Source organism: Numenius arquata, chromosome 20 (assembly GCF_964106895.1).
Source record: "Numenius arquata chromosome 20, bNumArq3.hap1.1, whole genome shotgun sequence".
NCBI lineage: Eukaryota > Metazoa > Chordata > Aves > Charadriiformes > Scolopacidae > Numenius > Numenius arquata.
Window position 1 is genome coordinate 5,018,338 of NC_133595.1, and position 27,600 is coordinate 5,045,937.

At 47.4% G+C, this 27,600-nt stretch overlaps 1 protein-coding gene across 4 annotated transcripts; it reads left to right on the plus strand.

The window, feature by feature from the left end:
- The first annotated feature begins 1,479 nt into the window (after positions 1-1,479).
- Positions 1,480-16,416, plus strand: ENO1 (enolase 1). Of its 4 annotated transcripts, XM_074161661.1 has the most exons (13): positions 1,511-1,568; positions 6,420-6,513; positions 7,736-7,831; positions 10,008-10,066; positions 10,357-10,415; positions 11,434-11,503; positions 11,693-11,826; positions 11,993-12,215; positions 13,806-14,003; positions 14,222-14,423; positions 14,812-14,920; positions 15,364-15,422; positions 15,946-16,416. In XM_074161661.1, exons 6-13 carry the CDS (start codon positions 11,473-11,475, stop codon positions 16,013-16,015), a joined length of 1,026 nt encoding a protein of 341 aa, XP_074017762.1. In that variant the 5' UTR covers positions 1,511-1,568; positions 6,420-6,513; positions 7,736-7,831; positions 10,008-10,066; positions 10,357-10,415; positions 11,434-11,472; the 3' UTR covers positions 16,016-16,416. The 4 variants fall into 4 exon arrangements, with proteins under 4 accessions (XP_074017757.1, XP_074017760.1, XP_074017762.1 ...); XM_074161656.1 differs by lacking the exon at positions 10,008-10,066 and having other exon boundaries at positions 1,480-1,568; XM_074161659.1 differs by lacking the exon at positions 10,357-10,415 and having other exon boundaries at positions 1,495-1,568.
- The last annotated feature ends 11,184 nt before the right edge of the window (positions 16,417-27,600 follow it).

Consider the following 27,600-nt stretch of genomic DNA (forward strand, 5'->3'; position numbering starts at 1 on the left):
AGCTGGTCACAGGGAGCACCTACTGCCAAGAGGTGGATAAATAAGTCCAGGAAGAAACAGGATCCCTCCACAGTGCCGCAGCTGGGAACAACTCATGTGAGTGGTCATGTTCTCATTAAACACCATGACACGTGGTTACCGCTAAGTCCATAGAAAGTTGAGTATTACTTTCCAGGGACAGAGGCTTTGCCGATCACAGGGCACCCAGTTCATTCAGTGGTGCATGGTTCATGCTTCACCATAGTGGAGCAGACTAAATAATTATCAGTGAATAATTTGATGGCTTTTTTGAACATCCATGGAGGACCTGGAGCTTTTTAGGAGTGTCAGTTGCTCCATTTTGGCAAAGCCTTTAACTCTGTGGCCTGGTGTTGAGCTCTGTTCTGCTCCATTATTTTTTTTTTTGTCACACCATAGTGTTCACGCACGTGTCTTTGGGGCTGTTAAAGGAGAAGCTGCTGCCCGAGCATTCACACCCCATCCAAGGAGTGACACACACACCACCCCAGCCTTCAACTGCCCGGACCAGGGTCCCTTCGCAGCGGGCGACCCCCCCTGTGCCCACGGGTGCCCCTTCCGACTCCTCGCACACACACTCACTCACTCCGAGGTGTGCTCCCTCCTTCTTCAGGCTTGACCCTGGGTCTGGCTTTACAAAAATACATAATTTAATCGAAAGGTACAGCAGCAGGATCAGGCCAGGCTGGGTGCCTCCAGAGGGGGATGTCGAACAAAGAAATCCCTGGGCAATGATACCCCTGCGATAGGATGAGGGGTAACGGTTTTAAACCGGAAGAGGGGAGATTTAGATTAGATATTAGGAAGAAATTCTTTGCTGTGAGGAGGGTGGTGAGAGCCTGGCCCAGGCTGCCCAGAGGAGCTGTGGCTGCCCCATCCCTGGAGGGGTTCAAGACCAGGTTGGAGGGGGCTTTGAGGGACCTGGTCTGGTGGGAGGTGTCCCTGCCCAGGGCAGGGGGGTGGCACTGGGTGGTCTTAAAGGTCCCTTCCAACTCTAACCATTCCATGATTCCACGAAATCCCTTCTCCCGCTCCCCGCCAGCGTACGTTCACGCAGAGCCCACGTGCCCCACGGACGTAGGGCGCACAAAGGGATCCTTGGCTTGGCACGGCCCCGCCAGCAGAGGAGCCCCGTGGATGTCACCCCCTCACAGCAGCCCTGTCCGCTCCCTGCCCGTGGGCCCGGCCCGGCCCTCCCCACGCACCCGCGTCCCGCCGCCCCCCCCCCCCAACACGCGTGGGGCCGCCCCGCGCCCTCCCCGCCTGCCCGGGGATTTTCCACGAGCCGACCGGGCAGCCGCGGCACGTAGCGCACGCACCCCGAGCCCGCCTCTGGCGCCAGGAGGCTGTAGCCAATGGGAGGGCGGCGAGGGGCCGGGCCGGCCAATGGGAGACGGGAGAGGGGCTGAGCGGACCAATGGAGGGCGGGAGGAGGGCGGTTCATCTGCGTGGGGTGGGCTATAGGCCGGCGGCCGCGGAGTCGCTCCTTCCCAGTCAGAGGTGAGGCGGCGAACGGCACTGTGCTGCGGAGCTGGGCTGCTGGGCCGAAGGTGAGTCTAGCAGCGGCGGCGGCAGGGCCTCTCGGCCGACCGCGGCCGCAGCCGCCCGGCCTCCCCGGTGTTGTCTGTGGGGCGGGAGGTCCCCGGTGGGGGCTGCCGTTTCCCTTCCCCGCGAGAAGGAGGCCGCACCGGGCCCTGCCTGCGGGCCAGGCCGGGCCTAGGCAGTTTCTGTGAGGGGATGATGGCCGCTATGGGGATGCTCGGCGCTGCGGGGGTGCTCGCCGCCATAGAGCGCAGCAGTCGCATCGTGGGGGCGGAGGGAGGCCTGCGCTCGCCATAGCCCCGCCAGCGTGCGCGGGGGGGGGGGGGGGGGCGGGTGTGTGGGTTAAAATGGTCTGGGGAATACGGTGGGTCAAGGCTTCTTTCAAAGGCAAGGTTTAACCTCTCTCTTTTAATCATTAACAGTTGCTCTCGGATTGCGTGTTGTGATTTGGACCTTCCCCCCTTTAGTGACAGTGGATGTCCTTCAGCTTCGTATCACAAATATTTAACGTTTGATGTCAGCACTCAAACCTCGATGCCTTAGGTCTTGCAGTGGGGTTAACTAAGTACTAGCTATCTCAGGGCAGCACTTGTGGGGAGAAGCACCTGACAAATTAATGTGCATCTCTGGATATTAAGGTGTGGGGGGGAGGGGGAGCCTCTTGGCCAGCTTGCCTCGTGCAGGGTTGCCAGAGAGGATCTTGGTCTTTCTCCTGTTCCGTTACATGGCTGCTGAGTCACAGGGCAGGGCTATGACTTTCTGAGCCTGGCAGGAAGTAGTGAAGTTTGTCATCCAAACCCACAGACTGAGGCAATGCAGTTTCAGGCCTCCATCTTACTGAACAACGAGAAGAGAAAGTGGTTCAACCTGTATGTGACTTGCTCCCCGCTAGGCATTATTTAAAACACATTGTATCATGTTGCGGAGCATAGAGGTCCATTAATACCATGTGGTATGTGAAGTGATAGGATGGGAAGGTGCCCTCGTTGGTCCACACTTGTCCAGTTTTTAGGGGTGCTTCAGCAGTAGAGTTGGTACGTTAGTGAAGTGCAGTTATAAGTTAGCATCTGGTACAGTGAGGTCAAAGGTCTAATGAGCAGTAAGCTTTTTTCAGAGTGGTGATGGTATGAGACTTGCAGTCTTACAGGACTTTAAGCGTCATGTAAGACTTCCACTGATAACTGTATGACAGTTAAGTAATAAGACACCAATTAACTTGGATAGTTCTTATGGCCGAACTTTAGTGTTGTTTTTTAATGGCCATTCAGGTGCTTGCAGTGATTGGGTTTTATGCTGTCTTGACTTAGGAGAAATGTGGCTGCAAAATAGCTCAGAAGTACAGCTTTTGGTGATAAAGTTGGCTATAAACAAAATCTCTGGGAACTGTTTGAAGTTGGAGTAGTTAACACTGGTGTTAGAGTACTGCATTCTCTGTGTAGAGGACGGGATCAGATAGGATGTAGGTGGTGATTTCTTGGACTCTTATTTGATACTGAAGCTAATGCTCAGAACTGGCAGTGATGCAGTGGGCTGTAATTTAGCCTTGAAGTAGGTAATAATGTGTGCCCCTGGGAAGGCCAGGAAAGCTAGTGTGTGTGGTTCCTCCCTTAAAGGGAGGCACTGACCTTGCCAACAGATTACAGTACAAAAATGTTTAAGGCAATGCATGTAAATACCAATCTGGTATTTGTGTGGTTTTGGCTAACTCCCATCACCGAGCACAAAGGTCTGGAGCAGGCAGCGCTACTGAAGAGCTCTCTTGCATTCAGTTAGCATTTCCACAGCTAGACCTGGGCATGGACTGGTTCTCACTTTCTGCATGCGTTGACTGAATTGGATGAGGCAGAATACATAATGCTCAGCTTGTGATGAGCTAAACAGCATCAGATTCTTACCCAGGAATAGCTCAGTGGGAAAACTGTTTCTTAACACAGAAGTGAGGGGGTTTGAAAAACGAGCCCCCCAAAAAAAAAAGTGTGAGGAATTTCTGGAATGGTGCAGTGCTGTGAAATGCCTCTTTCTAAAGAAAAGGGAGGGACTGCGGGAGAGGTCACTGGTCAAGGACGCTTGAGTAATGTCAAACCTGGCAGACAATCCCAAAGGAAGCTCTTGCAGTGTGTATTCCTGAAGTGCCACCTTCTTTGTGAAGGTGAACAAACAGTTCTTGTGTTGCACTAGGACTTCCTGTGAGCTGGCTGTGCTTCCAAAGAATAAGGCACCTAATGTTTTGTCGCAAAGCTATGTTTCCGAAAACGAAAGTAAGGCATAGCATGTGCCAGCCTAACAAGCTCTGAAAGCCTTTTTCAGATAAATGAGGATTTTTCCTATTAGCCATTGCTCAGTGCATGTACAGAGAGATAAGCATTAGTGTGGATGGAACTGATACCTGGAGAGTTGCAGGGATTTATTTCTAGTTTATATATTTACTGATTAAATTAAGTAGTGGCAGCATGAAGGCTGGCTTGAACTAAGTTGTGTCGCTTCTTAGGTTAGTCATATCATCTGTCAGTGTGTGGGTCTTACTGTAAAGCAGGCAATAGATAAAATCTTTGAGCTGTCTTGTAAAATTATGCTGCTTAGAGGCAGGGACTGGAAGGAACACTTTAAAACTGAGGGGACAAACCAAATGGCTACCTGTGTTTTTAACATGAGGAGGGAAAATATGCTGTGGGGGAAGAAAAAGTGTATGACGTTAACACACCACCACCCCCCCAAACACACTCTGTAGAAGCAGCCGTAGAAATAAGGTCCTGTTTTCTTAACTTCACAGTAACTGCAAGAGATTCGTGACCATTTCTGTAAACAGGGTTACCACCCACATGAGCTTGCCAAAAAAACAGCTTCCAGATCGTTCTGCTTCTGAGGCTGAGCTTTCTTCTCTGCAGATGAGCTGGGTTTGGTGCCAGTCAATGGCTTACAGGCATTCGTATGACTTGATTTTTAAAATGTAGCTGAGCTTACATAAGGCCTTCCTTACTGCAATTTTCTTAAGGAAAAGTATATAGATATGTGAGAAGGGGGGAGGAAGGAAGTATACAGAAGATTGTTGTGCTTTTTCTTCCTTTTAAGAGGAAAAGCTATTCCTGTAAATACTCGAGACAGGGTGTAACTATTAATACAAGCTCTTAATTAGAGCTGGGACTGTTTCTATTTCAAGATAGGTTACGTTTGGCTCTGAACAGCTGCTGTGCATACTAAGAACTGTTGCACTTCAGTCTTCTGTTGAAAGAATTCTAACTAGTAGCAGATATTTCCTGTATTAGGATTGCTTGGCTGCTCTTATGTAGTGAGGTGACATTCCCCTGGATCTCTCTGGAAACAAAGCTTCTGGCTTTAGACTGTTCTTCCTGCCGAGGTTGAGATTTCTGTCCTCTCGACATCTAACTCTCACAAAGTATAAAATTTTTTCCCAGTTGAAATAGTGTGAAGTAACGTTTTTGATCTGCAGGTGTTACTACAGGATATAAACGTCAAGCTGATGCTGGCAGCAGCGGTTGCTGCGTGCTGAGAGGAGTGCAAGGCTCGTGAGGTCCCTGGGGACAGTGTCTGAGGGGGTTTCTTTGCCCTGGCACCCTTGGGCTGTGTGGGAGAGGGGTCAGGCAGCAGATCTCTGGAGGGGTGAGAGTTGGGTGGTGCCAGCTCAGGCTGCTGGAAGCCGCACATAACCAGCCTCTCAGGAGCACCAGCAGCCAGGGCATGGAAACAGGGAGTGGGGTCTGTTGGGACCGGCATCAGCAGTTTGTGTGGAAGGGTGTGCTGTGCCAGTGACTGGGCTGCTGCCAGCTCTGCTCACCTGCAGGCTTAGCCTGCAGCCTGGTGGTTACCCCAACACAACCGGTGGCTGGTACAAGCCTACTCAGAAGCTTTAGGTCTCCACTGAGTTAGAAGGATGACATCTTTCAAAAGAATTACCATTTCATTAGTGGACTTTATTTTTTTTTAATAACTTTAAGGGGACTGTGACCTGCTGAAAGAAAATGGTATCCGCCTGCAAGACTGTGGCTGAAACCCAAACAGAAGCACTGCAGCTTACCTATGCTGACATCTCCACCCAAACAGTCCTCCCAAGGGCTGGAATAGATGTCGGTACCTTAGATTGTGTGAAGCTTCAGTGTCTGGAAGTCCCCCCTGGCACATTAAGGGAACCGTGGAGGTCATAGCTGCAAGTGCAACCATGGGGAAAAACTCCTTGAACAAATAGCTATGTTACAAGAAGACCTCGACAGGCAGTGGAAGAGATCTGAGCAGGAGAAAAGCAGGTGGCATTGTGCACTTTCCCAGGCTGAGCCACTCTGGTGGTCTCCTCTATTGTTCCAGTCAGAGGAGGGTCTTTTGGGAGCGGATAAAATTTACTTGACCAAGTGGCGCAAGAGCATTTTTGCCAACAAGCTGGCCAGGCTTACAAGGAGAGCTTTAAACTAGACTTAGTGAGGGGGAAAGAGATGGAGTCTTGAGTAAAAAAGATGAGGCTTGTTATAAAAACTTGACAGGGTCAGTGGCCCAGCTGAAGTGTCTCTATACCAATGCGTGCAGCATGGCTAATGGGAGGAAGTGTAAGCCCCTGTGCACCTAGAAAGCTATAATCTAATTGCTGTCACTGTAAGGTTAAAACTGAAGGAAGGTAGATTTAGTTTGGATATAAGGAAGAAATTTTTTGTGTTGAGACACTGGAGGAGGTTGCCCAGAGAAGTGGATACCTCATCATTGGAAGTGTCCAAAGTCAGGCTGGATGGTGCTTTGAGCAACCTGATACAGTGAAAGATGTCCCTACCCATCGCAGGGATGTTGAACAATATGATCTTTGAAGGTCCCTTGCAACCCAAACCATTCTATGATTAATGCTAAACTCTTCTTTTCAGGTATTAAAGATGTCCATTCTCAAGATTCATGCCCGTGAAATCTTTGACTCTCGTGGGAATCCCACTGTTGAGGTAGACCTCTATACCAACAAAGGTGAGTGCTTAGCTATAGATGTTTATTCCTTTCTTGTATCTGATAGAACTGAAGAGGCAATCAAAAGTATACACACTGTCCTGTTCTAGCACTGGAATTGTGCTTACTCTTTACTCTATGCATCTAACATGTTGCTGAGCTTGCTATGGGACTTGCCAGAAAAATCTCTACCTCATTCTACTGGGATGAATCTGCTGAGCTGAAGGTATTGGCCTGGACAGTGGAGAGCTTTTTGAAGTGTGCTGCTTCTTACAGTCTAAATTGTGCAAGTGTTAATCCAAACCTGCCTTCCTTCCCTTGCCTTCAGTGTAAGCTGGGATAGCACTTGCAGACTCTGAGTTAACGAGGCCTTCATTGCTCTCCTTAAGCAGCTGCTAATGGTCTTAGTTTTCAGTGTTCCCTCAGCTCTGTATGACTGCACTTGAAGTTTAATTCTTGATTTGTCTAGCAGTCAGTTTGTGTAATGAAAGTGTGGTCTGCTGCAGAGTTGAATCTTGGGTAATGGTTTCTTCTCTGTGTAAGTACTCGGGCATGACTAAACAACTTGTCGAATTGGGCTTTAGCATATAACATCTTATATTTTTAATTGTTGTAGGACTTTCCCTTGGTTTGTTACTTGTTCATCCCACATCTGATAGGATCTGACAAAGGCATTGTGCGCACACATACCAGTTTGATTTGGTGGAATGAGCAAACACAATAGCTGTAATACACTAACTAAATAGCTGATCTTTCTGCCTCAAAAGATTAATGCAGTCATTTAATGAGATTGCCCTTGCTAAGCTCTTAGCTGTAGTGGGATAAGGGAAAGACTGGAGACTGAAGTTGGCATCTTGAAGCACAGGCAGAACAGACTCCAGTGTACAGATTTGCTCAGAGTTCAGCATCCTTGGCTGGAAGAATGAGCGGTCTGGGTGGTTGTCCTGTTGTCAGAAGAGTTTAGAACTCATATTAACAAAAGAGACCTCCTAGTTGTCCCTTGTATGCTGTATCTTAGATGAATTTAGGAGTTCGCCTGAGCTCAAAAGTAGATTATAAAGCTACCTTTTTGGAAGGGGAATGAATTACTTTACTAACTGTGTAAGTGAGCAGAGATGTGGGTTTGAGATTACTTCCATCCCTGGAGCGGGAGAGGTATGCGGTAGGTTGGGATGGTGTATGGGTGGAGTATGTTTTGTGGGTTTGAATGTGCTAAGATAGTTCTCTTTTTCTGTTGTTACAGGTCTTTTCAGAGCTGCTGTTCCCAGTGGTGCTTCAACTGGAATCTATGAAGCTTTGGAGCTTCGTGACAATGATAAGACACGCTACATGGGGAAAGGTAAAGCTGAATTTTGGTACCCAGTTTTGCCCGTTAAAATGGCTGTGTTGCTGCATATGTTTATGCCAGATTGTAGCGGAGGACATGTGGGCCGGTTGTATTCTATACAAGGCATGGCAATTAAGCAAAAGCAATGGAGATTAACAGTGCGATGATAGCAATGCATACAGCATGTAGGCTGTGTGGCTGGGGCAGAGGTAGAGCACAGAGTGCTGGATTTTCCAGGGGACAGAGTGACTCTGCCTCCAGCAGTGCAGCTGCGTAGTGGTGGAGCTGACTGTACTTCCATAGCTGGGTACGTGGAGCTGGGACATGCCAGCTGGGTGATAATGTCTCCGGTACACTGTCCCCAAACATACTTTGTTACGCCACTCCTGTTGCCCTGCATGTAGGTGCATGTCAGAGTACAGAGTGCTTTAGTAGTGTGTCGTAAGAGCATCCAAACTACCTGCTCAAAAAGGCTAGGTGATACTGCAGCTACTCAAAAGATCTCTTCATAGACTCAACTTTCAAAGAGCTATTAAATGCATCTGCTCTGGCACTATAGTCTTTAGATCCCAGCATGTTAAATCCTGAACCTGAGGTTTATGCCAACTGCTAATGTGCAGCTTTACACTGGTAATCGTGGAAGATACTTTTGTTTCAGACAGCATAATAGCTAAAGCCACTTTAGCTTTTTGTCTGTCATTATAGATATCCAGGATACTTAAGTTTGTATTAGTAGTGTAATATTTTAGTTGTCTGGGGACTTATTGTATGTTCTGAAAGGAAACTATAAACGCAGCGGTCACCAAACTGGCTTGGGGACAACTATGGGGGAAAGTGAGTAGCTGCATACAAGATGTCATTACCTAATAAACATCCTAATAGTAATTCTTACCACTACTCTAAGAGCTTGGACAGTCAGGACTCCTTTTTAGCTTGCTGCTGTAAAAGCATTGGTGATGCCTTCTAAGTTACAGAGATCAACTTGTGGCTGGGAGAGAGAATTACTTCAAACTTTCCTGCCAGTCAGGTGAAAGGAAGCTGAAATATTTTGTGCCTATTAAGAAAGAGCAGTTAGAGTGGGTAACTACTGAACTGAACTTGAAGAGCCATGTCTGAGGAGATTTGTGGTTGTTATTACTGTAGCAAAGAATAAATTCCTAGATGACTGAATATCCCAAAAGGCTGAAGAGCTTATGCTGTTTACCCAGGGCATTTTTCCTTGGGAAGAGTAAATGAGTACTTATTTCAGTGTGTTAAATGTGTGTGTGCTTAGACCTGTTAAATCTGATCCTACGTTCTTCCTGGCACTTCGCTAGAGAGCAGTCTGAGCTTCTACAACAGGCATCACAGCTCAAGGGTTTTGTCAGCCGGGGAATAACATGAGTTATGAAAAAATGATCACCAAATGGTATGAGTTCCAAATAGCTTGTAGGTCATTTGTAATATAAATCTGCGGACTTAGACCAGTTAAAAGGCAATTAATGTGTTTCAGGGTGCACTTAATTAGCATTCACCAGTTCTGAAGCTTAGCTTTTTGGAAATCCATGTGCAGGGATGACAATATTCCTTAGGCTCATACTGCTAGCTGGCAAATGATGGTCTCTGCTTATGGGGAAGAAGCAAGTTCGTACTGGAACTGCTCATTTATGCAGTGGTGGGTCCACATAGATTAAAAGGATGGTGCTGTTTTCATGCTTTATTCCCTGTGTGAAGCCAGGAGGAATTGATTTCTGTGCCTGCATCCAGGTACAGAGGCAGTGTATCAAGTGTAAAACGTGCTAAAGTGATGCTTTAGCAATGTTACACAATAACAGTAGATAGTAAAATGCCTGAGTTGCTGCACGCTTAACTTCTGGGGAAGCCTTTTTCTGTCCCGTTACTCATCCATTCTAGGAGTAGCTTATCCTAAGACCTTTTCTAAATGCTGTCATTTAGCCGCTCGAGGTTTGGGTCCACAATGGTGTTTGCAATAGTGTAGAAAGACCAAATAGAGCTTTGCTGGCTGATGTGCACTTTCCTCTGCCCTTTGAACCCTCTTCTTCTTACTCTGCTGTTCACTCGTGTCACTTGCTGACTTGTAGGTGTGTTTACCTGTTTGTGTCTTTCTCTTTCTTGCATGACTGGCTTTGTTTCTGGCTGTGAGTCTTCATCTCTTCCTTGATTCTCTTGTCCATTTCGCTTCTGTCAGGTGTATCCAGAGCTGTTAAGTATGTTAACGAGTTCCTGGCGACAGCATTGTGTACACAGGTAATGGATGTGCATTCAGTGCAACCTTGTCACTTGGATGAATTTCTCCAGTGCATGGTCTTGCAAACTAACATTGCAGCAGGCATTCCTAGATGATGCTTACTTCATGCAACTTCCATTCAATCGAGGTGACCTCTAAGTGTTTAGATTTGGCTGGAAGCTCAGGTTGGATCGGGGTTTTGAATAGCATGAGGTGGTATTCTTGAGATGTTTATTGATACTGAGATCACCTACTAATGCCTGCATAACCAGTGTGGTTGACCAGTGTCCAATTTGCTTGTTCCTTCCAGGTGTCTCAAAAGCTGTTGAGCACATCAATAAAACAATTGCGCCTGCACTGATTAGCAAGGTAGGAGCAACCTGTCTTTTGCTAACATCAGCTAATGCCGGTCCAGTGTGTCCTAACCGATGGGTTGTCTTAGAGACAGTTACAGGAACTGTATTACATGGGGGGGTGTTAACCTGAGTGCATGTCAACAAACAGACCTACAGCAATCGCTTTACTTAATGACTGCATATCTAACAATCAAAACAATCTCTAGCAGCCCAGTGTTGTAATGTGCAGAAATACTTAAGCACCTGGGAACTTCAGTGGTGTGCAGTTAAACAAAAAGCAGCATGTGTCTTAAAAGGGTGGCTGAACGAGGGGAGGGACTGGATTTTATCCAAGCTCGCTAATTTGGAAGGGGATCTGAGGGTATGTTATTAAAACCTGCCTGAGTGAGAGTCCTCTTTGTGGGTGTTAAGCCCTTGCTAGAAAGGATGGTGCAAAACGAAGTAGTGATGCATGAAGTGGTTGCACATTCTTAGTGACAATTCCAAGCACCGTATATTAAGTTACAAATGGGTGTATGTTGTGAGCAAGTCTTTAAACTTGTACTGAAGGGGGAGGGGGCATAAACTGGCATGTTCTGTGTCATGCCAGGCAGATAGCAGTCTAAATGTCAGGAAGTCAAGGGACATCATAGCCTTGCGGCTCTGGATGTGAAGAACAAAACACACTTTTGATGTGTCCAACTTAACTGTCAGCCTTGGTCCGCTGGAATTGACCAGAAGATGCTTCCAACTCTAACCATTCTATGATTCTATCTTGGATGGGGCTTTGAGCAACCTGGTCTAGTGGGAGGTGTCCCTGCCCATGGCCGGGGGGTTGGAACTAGATGATCTTTAAGGTCCCTTCCAACTCTAACCATTCTATGATTCTATGCTGCTGTGTGATAATGCCAAGAACTAGACTCTTCAGATGTTGGTAGTTGCCCTTAAGCAAGTCTTGATGCTTGCTAGGAAAAGGAAAATGCAGTGGGTAGGTGAGAGTGTGTAGAGCCACGTTTGGTGTTAAGCAGTGCTATGTTTGCTTCTTTCTGCAGAATGTCAATGTTGTGGAGCAGGAAAAGATTGACAAACTGATGCTGGAAATGGATGGATCAGAGAACAAATGTAAGTGGGCTTTGTGTTGCAGTGAGGGGTGGAAAAAAATGAAGATTGGTGTCTAGAATTATAGCTTACCTTATCAGAAACAATGGGCAGTGCATGGCGCATGCTGTGCACTACCATAAGCTGAGACCATGGTGCTGGTATTGAGTCTCTTTATGAAGACATAGTATTTCTATTTTTTTCCTATTTCAGCCAAATTTGGTGCCAATGCTATCTTGGGTGTATCTCTGGCTGTATGCAAAGCTGGTGCTGCTGAGAAGGGTGTCCCCTTGTACCGTCACATTGCTGACCTTGCTGGAAACCCAGAAGTCATTCTTCCAGTTCCTGTAAGTCTGTTGATAGAGCTGGCTAAAGACTTGATCTGACCAGGTGCTTCATCATGTCTTGTGGTCTTGATCAAGTTTTCTAGAGAATGAAAAGTCTTGACACAAATGGTGTTATCAATTTACCCTGAAACATTCTAACTTTACTTTTCTTTTTGGTTACTCCAAGGCTTTCAATGTGATCAATGGTGGCTCCCATGCTGGCAATAAGCTGGCCATGCAGGAGTTCATGATCCTCCCTGTGGGTGCTGACAGTTTTAAGGAGGCAATGCGCATTGGTGCCGAGGTCTATCACAATCTGAAGAATGTAATCAAGGAGAAGTATGGCAAGGATGCGACCAATGTGGGTGATGAGGGTGGCTTTGCTCCCAACATCCTGGAAAACAAAGAAGGTAAGAGTGAGTCAAGTGTCAGAGGAGGGAGTCACTGATAGCCAGAGAATTAAGACCATGCCTGTCCAGTATGAATGGAAAGCAAGATCAGTAGGTTGTAGGACTTGCTGCTGCTTCTTTGCTCTGCTTGTTATCCTGACAAACTTTCCAAGATGCTGTACTGGTGTGGTCCAGTATAGGACCACAGGGGTGTTCCCTCAGACATCAATTTATGCGGCTTGACAGGATAGCTTTGACTTCAGTGCCTCATTACTGTTTCATTCCTGTAGCAGCTTAAGGGAATCTCACACCCTTCCAGTTGAAAAGTGGTGTGGCAATGTCTGCATGCATTGCAGGTTTCCCACAAGTCAGTAGTCCAAGTTTAATGGAGTTGTTTTTCTGCTGACAAAGAAGGAAAACAGTTTGAACTATGCCTGGTGCTGTGTGGGAGTACGTGAAGGCTTGCCTGGGAAGTGGAAGCTTTTGCTGCTTCCACAGCCAAACATTTCTGTTCAGAAACCTGCGTGGGAGGGAGGCAGTTTGTCTTGTGGAAAGGGAAATACCTGTTCCTGCGAAAACTGTACCAGAGGAGCTGTTTTTCTACCTGTTTTGCAGAAATGGAGCTGCTATTATGCCACCAGAATACTAGAACTCTTAAGTTATTTGTTACTTTAAAGCTGTTAGTTATATTTTTGTTGAAGGTGGCCTCTGAACTGCGTTGCCTGTCACTGAAGACACTGAGCCAGCAGCAGAAATCAGGGTGTTTCTGAATGCCACAGTCACATGCAGCTCTTGCTGGGTCTGTACCCTAGCAGGCATCAGTGAAGATGACCTTGAATTATCATTATAGTCCAAGGAATTTGTTTTGCTGGCAGCACTTGCTTTTGCAGTTTGTGCTACACTAACATATAAAAAAAAAAAAAAAAACCAAAACAAAAACATTTGATCTAAGCTTCCCGCTGTAGATAGCCTGTCTGACCCAGCTGCTTGGCTTTGAGTCGGGGGCGATTGGGAGAGTCTTGCTGGTCATGATCATACTGAATTTCCTTGCTTGGACTCTGCCAGACAGGGTCACATAGTGGGCAGTATCGAGAGACTCCTACTGAGTAGTTGGTTCTGTTCTCTCTTCTGTGTATAAATGTTGAAGTGGAGAACAGGTAGATGCAAAGAGAGGGTGCCCCGTGCAGAGGCAGGCTGTGTATTGCATCACCTGTCCGGTTTTGGGTGCTTAGCATTTTCACGGGCAACACCTGATCTGGAGCTAAAAGGGATTAAAGTGCAGTCACTACTCCCTGCCCACACGCATAAAACTGGAAGAGGGTGCGGTATCATCTAGTATTAAGCTTTCTGGGCTGACATAGTCCTGCCAGAAGAGATTATGAATCCCATAATGGTGTCTCGAGGGTGTTACAAACTAAAAGGAGTATTAAGGTAATGTCTTGTTCTAGTCGGTTCAGAAGTGGGAGAGTCCAAGGACCTTTTCTGTGTGGCCTTTCGGCATTCTGCAGAGGGTAGTGGAGATTGCTAAGGGAATGCAATGTTGTTGGTAAATGAATAGCATTTGAGTTAAGATGTTTGGCGGGAACTCAGAAATCCCTTACCGTGTTTCAGCTCTGGAGCTGCTGAAGACTGCCATCAGCAAGGCTGGCTACTCTGAAAAGGTTGTCATTGGCATGGATGTAGCTGCCTCAGAGTTCTACCGTGATGGAAAGTATGACCTGGACTTCAAATCCCCTGATGATCCCAGCAGATACATTTCTCCTGATCAGCTGGCTGACCTGTACAAGGGCTTTGTCAAGAACTACCCTGGTAAGTTGTTTGTCAACAAGAAGCACAGTAGTAGTAGTTAGGAACAGCCTCCCCTATAAGCGGGATCAAGAACAGAACAAGCAACTAGTCTTTTAGGGGGTCTTGGGCATGTTCTCTGAGGTGGATAGTACTTGACTGCAGCACTTTGGTACCACTGCTTTTAAACAAGACCTTTCAGAGGGTGGCATTGTCTTAATTCTCCTTGTATCCCTCTGCAGTGGTGTCTATTGAAGACCCATTTGACCAGGACGACTGGGCTGCCTGGAAGAAGTTCACTGGCAGTGTTGGCATCCAGGTGGTTGGTGATGATCTGACTGTGACCAATCCAAAGCGGATTGCCAAGGCTGTGGATGAGAAAGCCTGCAACTGCCTCCTTCTGAAGGTCAACCAGATAGGCTCTGTGACAGAGTCCCTGCAAGCGTAAGTTCTCCCTTCTTGGCTGTGCAGGGAGGGGATTGTCTAACTGAGGGAGATGAACACACAGACGAGAGCTGGTGGAATAGAAATCTGTTGACTGGGCATCTGTGAAGGAGTAACAATTTTTAACTAATAGAGGATATTGGCAAGTAAACCGTGTACCTTCATGATCTTGAAGTCATATAGGCACATCAAACAAGTTCACTGGCTTGAAGCATGTGTGAAAGCAGCTCCTTGTCACTGTTTTCACATAATCCTAACCCTGACACATACCAAAGGGCAATTCTGTCTTGTCGAAGCGGGGAATACCTGCCACTTATCAGCACCACTGGAACCAAGGCTGTTGAGCAAAGAGGCATGGTGTGAGGCTTCATCTGTTTATCTCTTCCAGCTGCAAGCTTGCCCAGTCTAATGGCTGGGGTGTGATGGTGAGTCACCGCTCTGGAGAAACGGAAGATACCTTCATTGCTGATCTGGTAGTTGGTCTCTGCACTGGTCAGGTTGGTATCTGTAGCTGCTGTAGTTTACCTTTTAGCTTGATGATCTAATATGGTGATAAAGCCATGCTGCGCAGCAGATGAGGTCTGCTCTGACCTAAGGCATGCAGACTTGCTGTTCTTCTACACAGGAAGCTGATTGGTTCAATGGGAGTGTGATGAGGGAACATGTTATCTTCTGTAAACTCACCTTTAACCACCCAATTAAAAACATCTTAGTCAACTCTAGTTGGGTGTATTGGGATTTCCTGGTACTGAAGTTGTTAGCGAATGAAAAACATTCATTGCTACCAAGCCCTATCCTGTTTGAGTATACAGTTATTTAGAGCCTGATGCTGAAATAAAGCTTGTGATTATGCTTATTACTCTAAACAGATTGGAATAGTTTCATGTTGGCATCTCATTTCTGCTATAGTTCTGTACTAACTTTCTGATTTCCCTTTCAGATCAAAACTGGTGCCCCTTGCCGATCTGAGCGTCTAGCCAAGTACAACCAGCTGCTGAGGTGAGATTCTCGGGGGGAAAGGGTAGAGAGTTAAACCTGAGACTGAATGGATGCTCCACTAATGCATTCAGGGAACAGCTTGGTCTTCTGCCTCTCGGAAACACTGCACCTTGAGGCCATAAACTGACTCTGGCAGAAGTGTTTTTGGGCTGGTGCTGTGCCTGCAGAGCTGGCTGTGGGCTACACCATGAGTTGGGTGGGTAATGGCTATGACACGCTAAAGGGGAACATCACAGCAAGCATCCTGTGATACTGGATATGAGACACTGGCCTTCTGTCTGCATGATGCTGTTCCCTTGGGCAAGCATTTCAAATGCTTGCTCGAAGTTATGTGAGATGGATAATGGTGAGCAGTGCAGTTAAATGTGCATGTAACTGAAGTGGCTTGGTGGGAACTGGCTTATGGCTCTGGTAGTACCTTCAGTATGAAGCAGATGAGGTAATTGAGAATAAGGCCAGCAGCTGTGCTAATGCAGTTCTATGCTGTCTGCTCACACCCGGCACTCTCTTCCCTTTCCATCAGAATTGAAGAGGAGCTTGGCAGCAAGGCCCGCTTTGCTGGAAGGAACTTCAGGAACCCTCGTGTCAACTAAGCCCCGTGGCTCAGTCAACCCCTGTTCCGGTTTAAAGCACTAGTCTTCTTAGATCACAATTACCTGTACTAGAAAGATAAGGGCAGCTGAAGGGCAAAGACCAGTTTGCAGGTCCTCTTCCCCCCTAGACGGTTCTCTCACCTAGTGTTTTCACCAACTCCAATCTGTTACTTGTAATGCTCTATTGCTTTTGTAGAACAGTCCCTGCGGGGGGTCTGTGCATTAAACACCCTCTGGGACCATGACCTTGTGACTCTGGGCATAAATACTTCAATTCTTTTCTTTGCCTGTCTGGTCTTCAATGTTTGGAGCTGTGTGGCTTGCAGTGCAGCGAAAGGAGGTACCTGCAAACAGAAATAGTAGTGTTTTTACATGTGATAAATAAAAGCATCAAACACCCCAACCGAGTGTGGCTTTGAGTTTCTTTGGGGGAGACTGAGAGGCAGCGGTACCTACCTCTGCATCACCGTCCCCTGTTTTAAGGCTGTTCTGCAGGGAGCAAGAGTTTGACTGCTCTCACTGTGGCCGTGGGGGCAGACTCAGGGTGTTTTGTGACAAATAGACAAAGAATTAGTTGAATGTATGTGCCTGCTATCAAGAGGTGGCCTTCCAGGATATGTTTAGTCATTTGGAAGGAGGACTAAGAATAGGTTTCCAACCTCTAGATCGGTTGTGATCCTGCAGGGGAAGAGGGAAAGCTCAGAGGTCTGGCTTCATTTATCAAAGCTGAGGTATATCCTGACAAGTGCTCGGGTGAACCTTTGTCCTGCTCTGCCTGGGATGTCTGCTTGTCCGTCTTGTCACAGTACTGCTGAAAAAACTCAGTGATGGCCTTGGCTTTTAGCAAGAGGTTGGCACAGCGTTAACTGCCTTGAAAGGGAATTTGTAACCTCTGTCTTGATGGGTTGCTGTGAGAAGATGTAGCTCTGCAGGATGCGGGTTGTGGAACAGTCTGTGCCTGAACCCTTGGGCCTGGAAGAGAAAAAAGGAAAAGCTACATGTGAAATCAGTGATTCTAGGAGATGGTGATAGATTTTATAGATATTTCCGTGTAACATAGTGCAAGGAACCCTGGTGTGAGTGGGATGCCATATTCAATTAAAAAACCTCAGCCAATGTTAACTGCTGCATTTGTTTTACCTTTGTTAATAGCACTCTAATAGAAGGTGTAATTGAAAGCTGCTCTGACAGCTGCACTTTCATTTTTCCCCTGTTAGTATCTAGGTACCATTTTTCACATGGGGGAAGAAGAGACTTGGGGGGATTTCCAGCTGTGTGAGAACAGATGGCCATAAACAAAAGGCTCGTGAGCAAATATTTATGATTCCAAAGCCCTTTGTGTTGTGCTCAGGTTGCAGCTCTGTGGGTTCGGCTGGGCCGGGAAGGGAGATTGCAGAGCATCCTCAGTCAGGGCTTGTGTTCTTGGAGATGAGGAGGAACAATTCCTTTTTCCTGGGGGTTTGGGAAGAGATTGTGCAGTGGCTCTGTCACCACTATGGCTCTGGTGCTCTGTGGAGTCCTTGCTGGAGCAGCATCCTCAGAAGGGGGGAATGTTGGTCCCTTCCTGGTGGAGAAAAGCAAATTATTGCACAATTGAGGGAGGGGTTGTTTAAGCCAGTTCTTGTTGCTTATGGGTTTTGTTTTTTTTCCATAATGGCAGATTTGTAAGGAAAAGATTGGAGATTCAAAAGTCACTTCAATTGCTATTCTGCTCGTCTTTCAATTCCATGAAGCTTAAGTTGCCTGTGGCTGGGAATGTTTGTTATCTGAGGAGCGCACCAGCGCCCCGCTGTGGGCCTTGTGTGTGTTGCAGAGCGGTGCGAGTCGATTTTATATCTCTTGAGGTTTTAAATCAGTAAGATGGAAACGGCACATTTAAAGCCAGTGATGCTGCAGGGTACGTGTCATCGCTTACCTTGAACCCTGCGTTTTAAAGAACGTTTTCAGTTCTAGTCTGGGGAAAATAACCCAGCACGTTTTATTTTAAAAGATGCTGTTTTGAGGTACAGAGGTATAAAATGCTGAGGGGTAAGGACCATGTGTCACACCCCAACCCCAACAGCGCTCTGCCAGCAGGGTGAGGACTGAGACACCCCTGTTCCGGCTCTGCTCCCCCTGGGGCAGTCTGGGAGCTGCTGGGAGAGGTTGGGTCTGCCCAGTACCGGGGTGAGTAGTAGCTGTGGAAGGACTGGTGGGACAGCCTGGCTTCTACAGCATCTATTGATTCCTGTTTTTTAACTGGAGAGACTCATCTGTTGTTGGCATTTCCCAAATACCTTGTCTTGTCTAAAGCTGCCACACCGGGAATGCTAAACACCCCTCGCGTGGGAAAGGAGGAGGTTTTGGCATCTTCTCTATAACTGAAATTCCGCAGGGAGGAAAATAACAGCTCTTCTGCAAGTGTGGCGCGTTCTGGTGCGAGGAGCCACCGTGCAAAGGGCTAAAGCCTGTCGCTTGCTGGGATGTGGCCACAGTCCCGTGAGCTCGCTCACTCACCTTGGAGTATTGAACTCCTGTCACCTGGGATGTGGGTATGTTTGGGTCCGGGTCTGTGTTTTGCAGCATCCAAAGGAGTGTGGACCAACACCCAGTGGGAGTACAGCGCGTTCCCATCCAGCCGCAGGAGGAAGAAAAGCAAACGCGGCCACAGCTGGTTCCTGAACCACCGGCAGCAACTGCTGCAATGAAAACATCCCTTTGTTGGGTGGTTGGCAACTGCTTCTCCTCAGGAGATTTATCTCCTCCGTCAAGCCCTTCTTAAGAGGAGCTTTGCTCTAAATACCAAATTTACCAGCCCGAGCTCAGCACACGGTCAGGGCCTCCTCTCGTGCATATTTGTCCTTTCGGGAGGCACTGGTCTAAGCTGGTTGCCCTCCGTGCAGATTTGAAGCCTTGGTGCACTTTTCACACATAGCTGATCTCTGAATTAGACCTGTTAAATGAATAAACCAGCTAATTACACATAAATCCTATCAAGGGATTTTTCTTCTTCTTCTGTCCAAAAGGCAAGCTCGTAATATATGCAAAATGGTTTGGGAAGCTTTTCAGCAGAACCGTGTTAGGGAGCCACAGTGCGGCTGTTTCTCACCTGGTACTTCAGAAAGTCCAAATTCTCAGCCCACCCTGCCTGGGTCTCTATCTCTGCCCGGTGATTTTTCTCATAATAAGCATCAGAAAGCAAAAAGAGCTGGGAAATCAGGTCCCCGGTTGCCATAAATGGACAAAACCCTAAGCGGAATGATGGATGTGGGCAGTGGTTTGCTCCCGGGCTGCCGTGCTTGTGTGTGGATGCATAAACCTGGGGAAAAAGGGAAGTTGGTGCGTTGGGCTGGAACCCTCCTCTGCTGGGGTCAACAGTTTGGTCCCAGCTCCAACGAAAGAGCCTTCTATTGTAGGTTAACAATGCTGCAAGTGGAGCCCGGGTATTAATTCATTACCATTCACACCTCATCGTCAGGGCGAGGCGGAAAACTGTTACAGGTACAATTAGTAGACGCGTCGTGTCTTTCCTAATTATTTTATTAGGAAACGGCATGCAAAATGGCAGGGTCGGAAGAGGGTTGCTTGGGCCATAAAGTCAAAAGCTAAAGCCAGGTGCTGTTGAACTGAATGCTCCCTCCTGCACCAGGAAATCCATCCCGCCCTGTCGGATGCTGTGCTCACCTGTCCCATCAAACCAGAGCTGTGTAAAGCTTTCAAGTTAAACCTCAGCAAGTATTTGGGCCAGACCAGCGAGGTGCTTCCAGCTGCAGAGGATTCAGGCTCTACCTAATGAGGCTGCGGCGCTGAAAGGAGCTACTTACAAAGGAAGAAAAGAGAGCGGAATGGGTAAGTGCTGAAACGTGGGACTGCGGTTTGTAGATAAGAATTTAAAATGCTTTAGAGAAAAGTGAATGATTGGTAACGGTCTGTGTGTGTGTGTTTGGAGTGAGAGGAATAAGTGAATAGGGAACAAGATTTGATTGCTGAAAATCAAGACCTAAACCTGCAGCGCTAGAGAGGGGGAGAGATGTTTCTGCTCCTTAATCAGGGCTTGAATCCTGCTGCACGGCTCCTCGCTTTTCTGTACCGTCCCCACGGAGCTCCTACTCCAAAGCCTCTGCTTCACAACAGAGTGCAAATGTAGCACAGCCAGTGTCTTTATTACTGTCATAATTTGCAGGGACGGCACTCTCTGGAGCAGGAGGAGGCATCAGCTTAGCAAACACGAACTGGGAGGCTATTCTGAGACTAGCAGGCGGCCTTAAAAGCGGATCGGGAGTAAGGAGCAGGCAGAAGAGGTGACTGATGAGCGGAGAGGAGAGGCAGGTGGCACTTTCGGGAGCTATTCAGGTAACAGGATGTATAATGGAGTGATGCAAAGGACTGGAGTGGGGAAGATCTCCCATTACCCACTGGCTCTATCTCTAGGTTTGTAGAGGTGGCTTTTCAGCTTTGTAGCCCAACCTGCTCTTGGTATTAATTTCCTAATACCTTGGCTTCTAGGTCTGGTCCAGGCCCTGTCTCAAAGAGTCTGTTCTGACCAGAAAGGAATGTTGTTATCTCTCTATAATCAATGAGAAACCAAATGATTCAATATTAGGCTTTCTTGCTAGATATTAGCCCCCGGTAGAGAATTACACACATCGTTCATAACCTCCACTCTCAGGAACTGAAGCTGGCAGCGCGAGGAATGTTTTCCAACCCTTTGGTTATTCTGAACCACCCCTAGAGCCTTCTCACCCATTTTCTAGCGGTGTGGGTGTCTGAACTGGACCCCACCGGCGGCAGCGGGGTCAGACACAGCAGTACTGCAACCTTCCTCATCTGGTTTGGGAGCTGACTGTCAGATCACCCGCCTGGCGAGGACAGCTCTGTCCCCTGAGCGCAGAGACCTGACTTCACACGCTGGGGTGATGATCTGCGTTGCTCGGTGCCCGTGTTTCATCCCGCTTACCTTTCTTCCCCGATTTTTGTGTCATTCAAAAATGTTAGAAATTATATATCTTTTTTCTTAGATCGTTGATTTTAAAAAGAAACGAAACTACAGTTGAACAGTGGGACGACCCTGTTCCTTGCTCAGCTCAGTGAAATCCTGAGTCTTGCCAGGCAGGAGATTTTACTGCCTCTAACATGGGTGAGAACAATTTTACACCCAGTGCTTTTTTCCCCCGTCCTGTTTGCTTATCACAGGCATAAAAAAGTCACTGCTCCCTTGTGTGCAGCCAGCGTGATCATCCCGTGGCGTGCACTACTCGCCCTGTGCCCTCTGACGTCCCCAGGAAGGGACCTGGCCAAGCCGTGCCACATTCCCCCGTCTCCGCGGAGGCAGGAGCTGTGGGAGCGAGCCATCTTTCTTTGAAGGAAATTCATTGACTGCGGCGCTTCGTCAACACCCACTCGCTCATTCACAGACACGAAGACGCGTGTAAACAGCCTCGCACGCTGCTGGGGGCTCGTCAGCCCCACGCAAGCCCACGGGACCAGTAAGAGCAGATGAAGGGAGCGCGGCGGCTGCGTTTTCCCGGCTGGAAGGAGGATATTTGGCTTTCCTGCTGCTGTGCAGACAGACGGCGAGGAGCCGTGAGGGTGGATGGAGGGAGAGAGGATCTCTGCTGGGCAGCCAGCCAGCCCTGCCTGCCCTGCAGCAGCATCTCGGGTACGGCCTCATGCTCCCTTTCACAGCAGGATTTAAAGAACCGTGCCAGGCACCAGCTTAGTCCCGCCACTCCCTTGGAAAGCTTTTATTACTGTTCTCTTTGTATGGCTGGGTGAAATGATTTCCTTGTAGATATGAGCCGTGGGTGGGTGTGAGAATAAAATGCAAGAACCCTGCTCCTCTCTGAGCACGTGGGAACAAAGCCTTCCTGCGGCTGACTGCAGGGGTCACCAGGATGGTGCTCGAGCTGACCCAGTTTGGTCATTTCTATGGTGAGAGAGATACCAGTTTGTGTTCCCTCTTTTGGTCCGCAAGAAGGACTGAAGTGCTCTCAGATCTGACACGCTCTACGTGTACTTTGCGCTCCATGGATAGACAGAGTCACAGGGACTAGAAGTGCAGGGGGTAGAGGAGGGTAAGAAGAACAAAGCCACACCAGCTGCAGCACTCAATTCTGCTACCAAAAGCTGAAGGTAAAAAAGGAAGGGGAAAAAAACTGACCAAACGGCAAACCAAGGAAGAGAACTGAGGCAGGGAAGAAGAAAAAAGGATTGCGTGAAGAACCCTGGTGCTAAAAACGAGAATATGTAAACAAAATAAGCTATCAGGAGGAAAATAATCACAAGGTCCAGATCGCCTCCTTGCGCCACGCTTGAAGTTTGCATGTGGTGAAATCTCATGCCTCTAATACAATGCACAGGCTTAGCTCTGTCTGGAAACACATCCGTTTAATCATCCAGGGTGGCAGTTACAGGCTTAAGTTACAGGAAAGAAAAGAAGTACGAAGTAGTTCTGCAAAATAAAAACCTTGGACAAAGCCCAGGCAAAATGACACCTTGCTGATGATGGTGTCTGCAGTGGAGGCTCCATGACCAGCACTGAGCATCCCCAGGCCATCCATCGCCTCGTGCTTCCAGTGGGGCTGAGCCTCTTCCCCCCCGGCTGGGCTTGCCCAGCTGAGCTCAGCTCTGCTTCAGCCTCTCCCCTCCCTGATGTTCGCTGTCAGCAACCAGCAATTTTACCGGTGTAACAAGGTGTGTGAGGTTAACCCAGTCGTCCAAAGAGTAATTTGAGATGGAGGGAGTTCTGTGATGGGCAGGGGGTGTAGTGTTCCCTCTGAAAACAAGCTGGGAAAGCACCTGGATTAGGGCATGTGAAAAGCAGAATATGGGGTCTTCCTTGGTTTCTTTGCAAGGACCAGGGCTTCCCTGAGCAAGCACCATCCCGTGCTGTTCAGAAAGGGTTTTGTTTTTTTTTTTTTCAGAAGCGGTGGCTCCTTCTCTGCCAGATGCTTCACTGCAGACAGATCAAACTCCTGCTAGCAGTGATGAATGGCAGAGATGACTTCTGCCCACCTGGAACTGTTTACAAACTTGGCAAAGTGATTTGAGCTCAAAATATTGTTTGCATGATGCTGTGTTTTGTTTTAGCATTTTGAGAACAAAACACTTTCATTGACATAGTTTGTTTTGAAGGGATGTTTCTTTTGAAAACTCCTCAAAAAAGCTTTTAAAACAAACTAACAAGGAAACCAAACATTTCCTGCCAGACAAAACACTTGATTTGCTGATGTTCCACATTGCTGAGTGTCTCGGTTTCAGGGTGACCCAACACAATTTGTGTGGGGACAGGGAAAGAGAAACTTTGATTTCTGTGTGCATTTAACTTGCAGCACATGAGTTGCCTGAACCCCTTGCTCTGGAAAACCCACTTAATTTCATTGGTGTGTCTGTTTAATAGCAAGTGTTTTATGGTGTGTTTTAATCTGAGAAGTCACCCAAACCCACCAGCTGACTCTTGCCTACAAAACGCTTGCAAACAGCGTCAGTCACAGAGGCACCGATGTCCTACAGGAGCTGGAGCAGTCAAAGCAAAGGACACGGGTAGAACTTTATACATCAAGATGCCGGTATGCCTCCCTTGGCTGCTGTGAGCTTTATCCATATCTCATTTTAAATGCAGAAGGGTCTTGAATAACGTATGTTGTGTTAAACAGGCATCCAGTGCTGAAAAATAAGAGGACTGATTGTGTTAATTCATCTACCTGTGCAGGTACTAAGCCCCAAATGCAAGTTAAGGTGCTTTTTGGTTTAAGTCCCAGCGGTGAATCCCTGCAGCTGAGCACGGAGAGGGGTGGAATTTTTGCGGGGGAGAACAGACATTTGTGTTGTCCTTTTGCTTCCTTCTCCCTGTGACCAGGGTCCTTGTCATTTTTAGGTGTCTGAAGCATCATGATGTGGCTGTGCAGAATGGAGTCCTGCCCGTGTCCCAGCCTCGCCATTGCTCCAGAGGCACCAGCTGGTGGCGAATATCAGTGTACGTTGGGCATGGGGATTTTTGCATCAGAAGCCTAATGCCAACCGTGTCTCGTTTGCACTGTTGTGAGCACATGCAAAATCAAAAAGATGCTAAAGAAGCCGTGTATGCTAAAGCTCCTAAGGCAATACTTTGGAGGGTAGGTGACAAATCCTTGAAAAAGACTCGCTTGCTAATCAGAGCAGAGCTGTGGGGCTCTTGTGAAGGCAGGTTCCAGGATGTGCTCCTACTTCCACGCTATTTTGTTTTCTGATTTGTTTCCTCATTGAAGCAGGTCTGCAAATGAAACCTGGGGAAGAAAAGCTCACAGGCTGCTGCCCTGCTCTTCCGTGGCAAAGCTGTCTGATCCATTTTACTGCACTGCTTTAAGTAAGTCCTAACCTGTGGGTTTTATGCTCTGTAGTACTCAGGTTCTTCTCTCCTCTCCTGCAATAAACAGTGATTGAAAGATGCATATTGTGGCTCCTATGTAGGCTATAAAATCACTGAGAGTGGGAATAGCTGGATTCAGAACCTAAAAGTCTACTGTCCCACCAAAATCCAGGGAGCAGATGCTTCTAGGTATGTACAGCTTGAACCTGTTGTCAGTCTCTAAACAGGACAGGTCTATGTCTTTAGGAAGGCGGACAGATTTCGCTGTTAACAAAACCTAAAATCCTCTTGCCCGGCTGTTCTGGATAAAGAGTGTTAAGAAGAGGCTTCTCCATGTGAGACAGTCCCCACACGGGTTGTGAACTCTCCTCAGCCCCAGACCTGTTCTGAGACCTCGGATGTGTTGTTCCTTTTCTCTATTGCTCACTTGTCTCAGCTGTCCCATGGGATGCGTGACATTTTCCAGTAAGGTGAGGAGAATTCATCAGTCGATTTTGTACAGTTCTTTGAAGATAACAAGTGCTGAGGGGGAAAAAAGGAGATGGTGCTTGAAATGGAAATTTTCCCGTTTCTGTCACTGTATTTTCTCTCTGTTTAAAAAAGTACATTCAAATGTAGCATCAAAGGCAGCAGTGTTGCAAAACCAGGGAAAGAGCAGCTACAATGGGGAGGTGGGAGTCAGAAACCTCCTCCTGGAGGAGCAGATTTTGCAGGGGGAAGGACAAAAATGCAAATCTGAAATCAATCCATCTCTCTCTCCCTTGAATGCTTTGGCCATTTGTAACAGTTTAAAGTGAAGACAGTCACTGAGGACAAGAAGAGAAGCTTGTAAATCCATTTACTACTTTCTGCACTAAAGGAGCAGCAGTGAATTTATAGTGGAAATGCAGTAAGTGCACAGATGAGGTGTTCCACATTAGCGGTAGAGGGTGGCTCGAAAAATATCACAGCAAACCTTTGAACAAACAGAAAGCACGTAGGCTTCGGGAGCCAGACGGATCAGCAGCTTTGTGGGCTAATCTTCCCCCCGCTGCCCCGCTCAGCGCTTTCATAAAAGGCACAGAGGTGTCTACACCACATCTCCTTTTGCGTCTCCCTTGCTTTGTGGTCCCATTGTGCTGTTGGCACGAGCCTTATTGTCGCTCCCCTCCATAAACCCTCCCTGCCAGCGTGGGGATGGATGGCTGCGGCAAAAAAATGGGGGTTCTTCCCAGCGTGGCGGAATTCGGCCTCCCCAGGAGCAGGCAGATCTGCTAACGGCTCAGCGGGCTCAACAGCAGGCATGGCGAAGCTCTGAATTCCCTCCCGTCGCCCCTGTTCCCGGCTGCGCGTGGAAACCACTTTCTGCCACTTTTTTAGCAAGACCCTGTGCCTCGTCAGAGGAGTGCTGTCATTCCAGAGCTCCCCTTCCTGCAACCCGCCCTGCTCTTGGCGTGTTGGAGGCAGCCAGCTTCCCAGTCTCATTTCAGATTCAACTGGTTTTTACGTACGCTCCTATTATGAGCAGTCAATTGATGCTAACTGTAAGAAACGCAGAGACGAGCCAACTCTGTGCGTGTGCCAAGTTTGTGGCTGACAGTGAAGTCCCTTTACAAAAGTCCAAGAGTTTAGATGAAATTGGAAATACACCCGCTTTGGAGACATGTGTGCGTCTGTAGGATTGACCTTATGCAAAAGTGGCATTTTTCCATGGGAAAGCAGCAGATTGATCACAGAATCACAGAATGATATGGAGTTGGGAGGGACCTCTGGAGATCATCTAGTCCAACCAAAGCAGGTCCTCCTAGACCAGGTTGCACAGGAACGTGTCCAGGCGGGTTTGGAATGTCTCCAGAGAAGGAGACTCCACCACCTCTCTGGGCAGCCTCTTCCAGGGCTCTGCCACCCTCAAAGTGAAGAAGTTCCTCCTCATGTTTAGGTGGAACTCCTTATGTTCAAGTTTGTGCCCGTTTCTTCTTGTCCTGTCACTGGGCACCACTGAAAATGGACTGGCCCCGTCCTCTTGACACCCACCCTTTAAGTATTTATAGGGGTTGATCAGATCCTCCCTCAGTCTTCCCTTCTCCAGACTAAGAAGACCCAAGTCCCTCAGCCTTTTCTTGTAAGAGAGACAAGGCATTGATGTGCCCCTGCCTTCCTGGAGCGTGGCTACGGAATTAAATCTGAAGATGCCCCTGTATTTGTGTGAATGTGCACCTACTCAGGCGCTGCTCGATGGCCAGTGGCTGCTACTTCTCAGACACAAGGCTATGACACTGGAAAGTGAAAAGGTACAATAATATACAACAAAAACACACACAAAGCCCCCTGGTGCTTAGGATCCTTTTTACAGTATTCTGCTTAAAAGGACTACTTTCAGTTTGTGATGTTATTACTATCCAAAAGCTGGTTTGGGTTGAAAGTAAGTTTGTTATATTTTCTTTACTTACCAGATTTCATCTGGTATGTAAATCACAGACTGAATTACCTCGTAGCTATCCCCAGGTACAAAGGGGATACAGAAAGAAGCATCAAGGGGTGATGCAATTAATCGCGCTCATGAGGAAAGACTGTCATTAGTCATTTGCGGCTTCAGCACCGGTGACTTTCAAGGTGTACAAATCTCTCGTTAGATACATTTCATGTTCTGCAGATGGCCATTTTGTCTTCTCGCTGCATGCACTGGAACATGCCCAAGTATACAAAAATGAGAGGAACGATTGTTAGGGCTGAAATTTTTTGTTCGTTTTCAATGGGATTTTTTTTTTTTTTTCCTTTGCATGGCGCACATCCTGGGCTTTGATAAATGAGTCTCACTAGACACTGTGGTAAGCCAACCTCTGCTAATATTCATTATGCAGAACCCACTAGGAAATGGTCTGAGTCAGGGAAATGGAAAACCTTTAAAAGATAAAAAAGATCTTTTTTTTTTTTTTTTTTTTTTTCCCTGAGGAAACTAATATATAACATTTTACATTTCTGGGATATTTTAGAATATTAAAACCAGAAATTTCAGGGTTGTAAGTGCTATCGCTGTATTCAAAACTTCATAGCAAAGGTATAATGATTGAGCCACACGCAAAGATACAGACAAGACACTTTTTTAGATCACAGAAAATGTATTCAAAGGTGACTTAGGAGCCTGACGTTAAAGAATCTGAAAAGTCACCAAGGTGGGAGCTGATACCCAGGAACTTGTCACCTTGGCCTGTCCTGCTGGTAGCCTGTTTCTCCAGCTTCAGAAAAGTTGCATCAGATTAATGAATAATGTGATTCTTTT

What these genes read in the sequence shown, in the direction of transcription:
- ENO1 (XM_074161656.1), top strand. Translation starts at nt 6,429, where the DNA reads ATGTCCATTCTCAAGATTCATGCCCGTGAAATCTTTGACTCTCGTGGG. An exon ending in AGACCTCTATACCAACAAAG is followed by an intron (nt 6,514 to 7,735) that starts GTGAGTGCTTAG and finishes CTGTTGTTACAG; the next exon opens with GTCTTTTCAGAGCTGCTGTT. An exon ending in CTTTGTCAAGAACTACCCTG is followed by an intron (nt 14,004 to 14,221) that starts GTAAGTTGTTTG and finishes ATCCCTCTGCAG; the next exon opens with TGGTGTCTATTGAAGACCCA.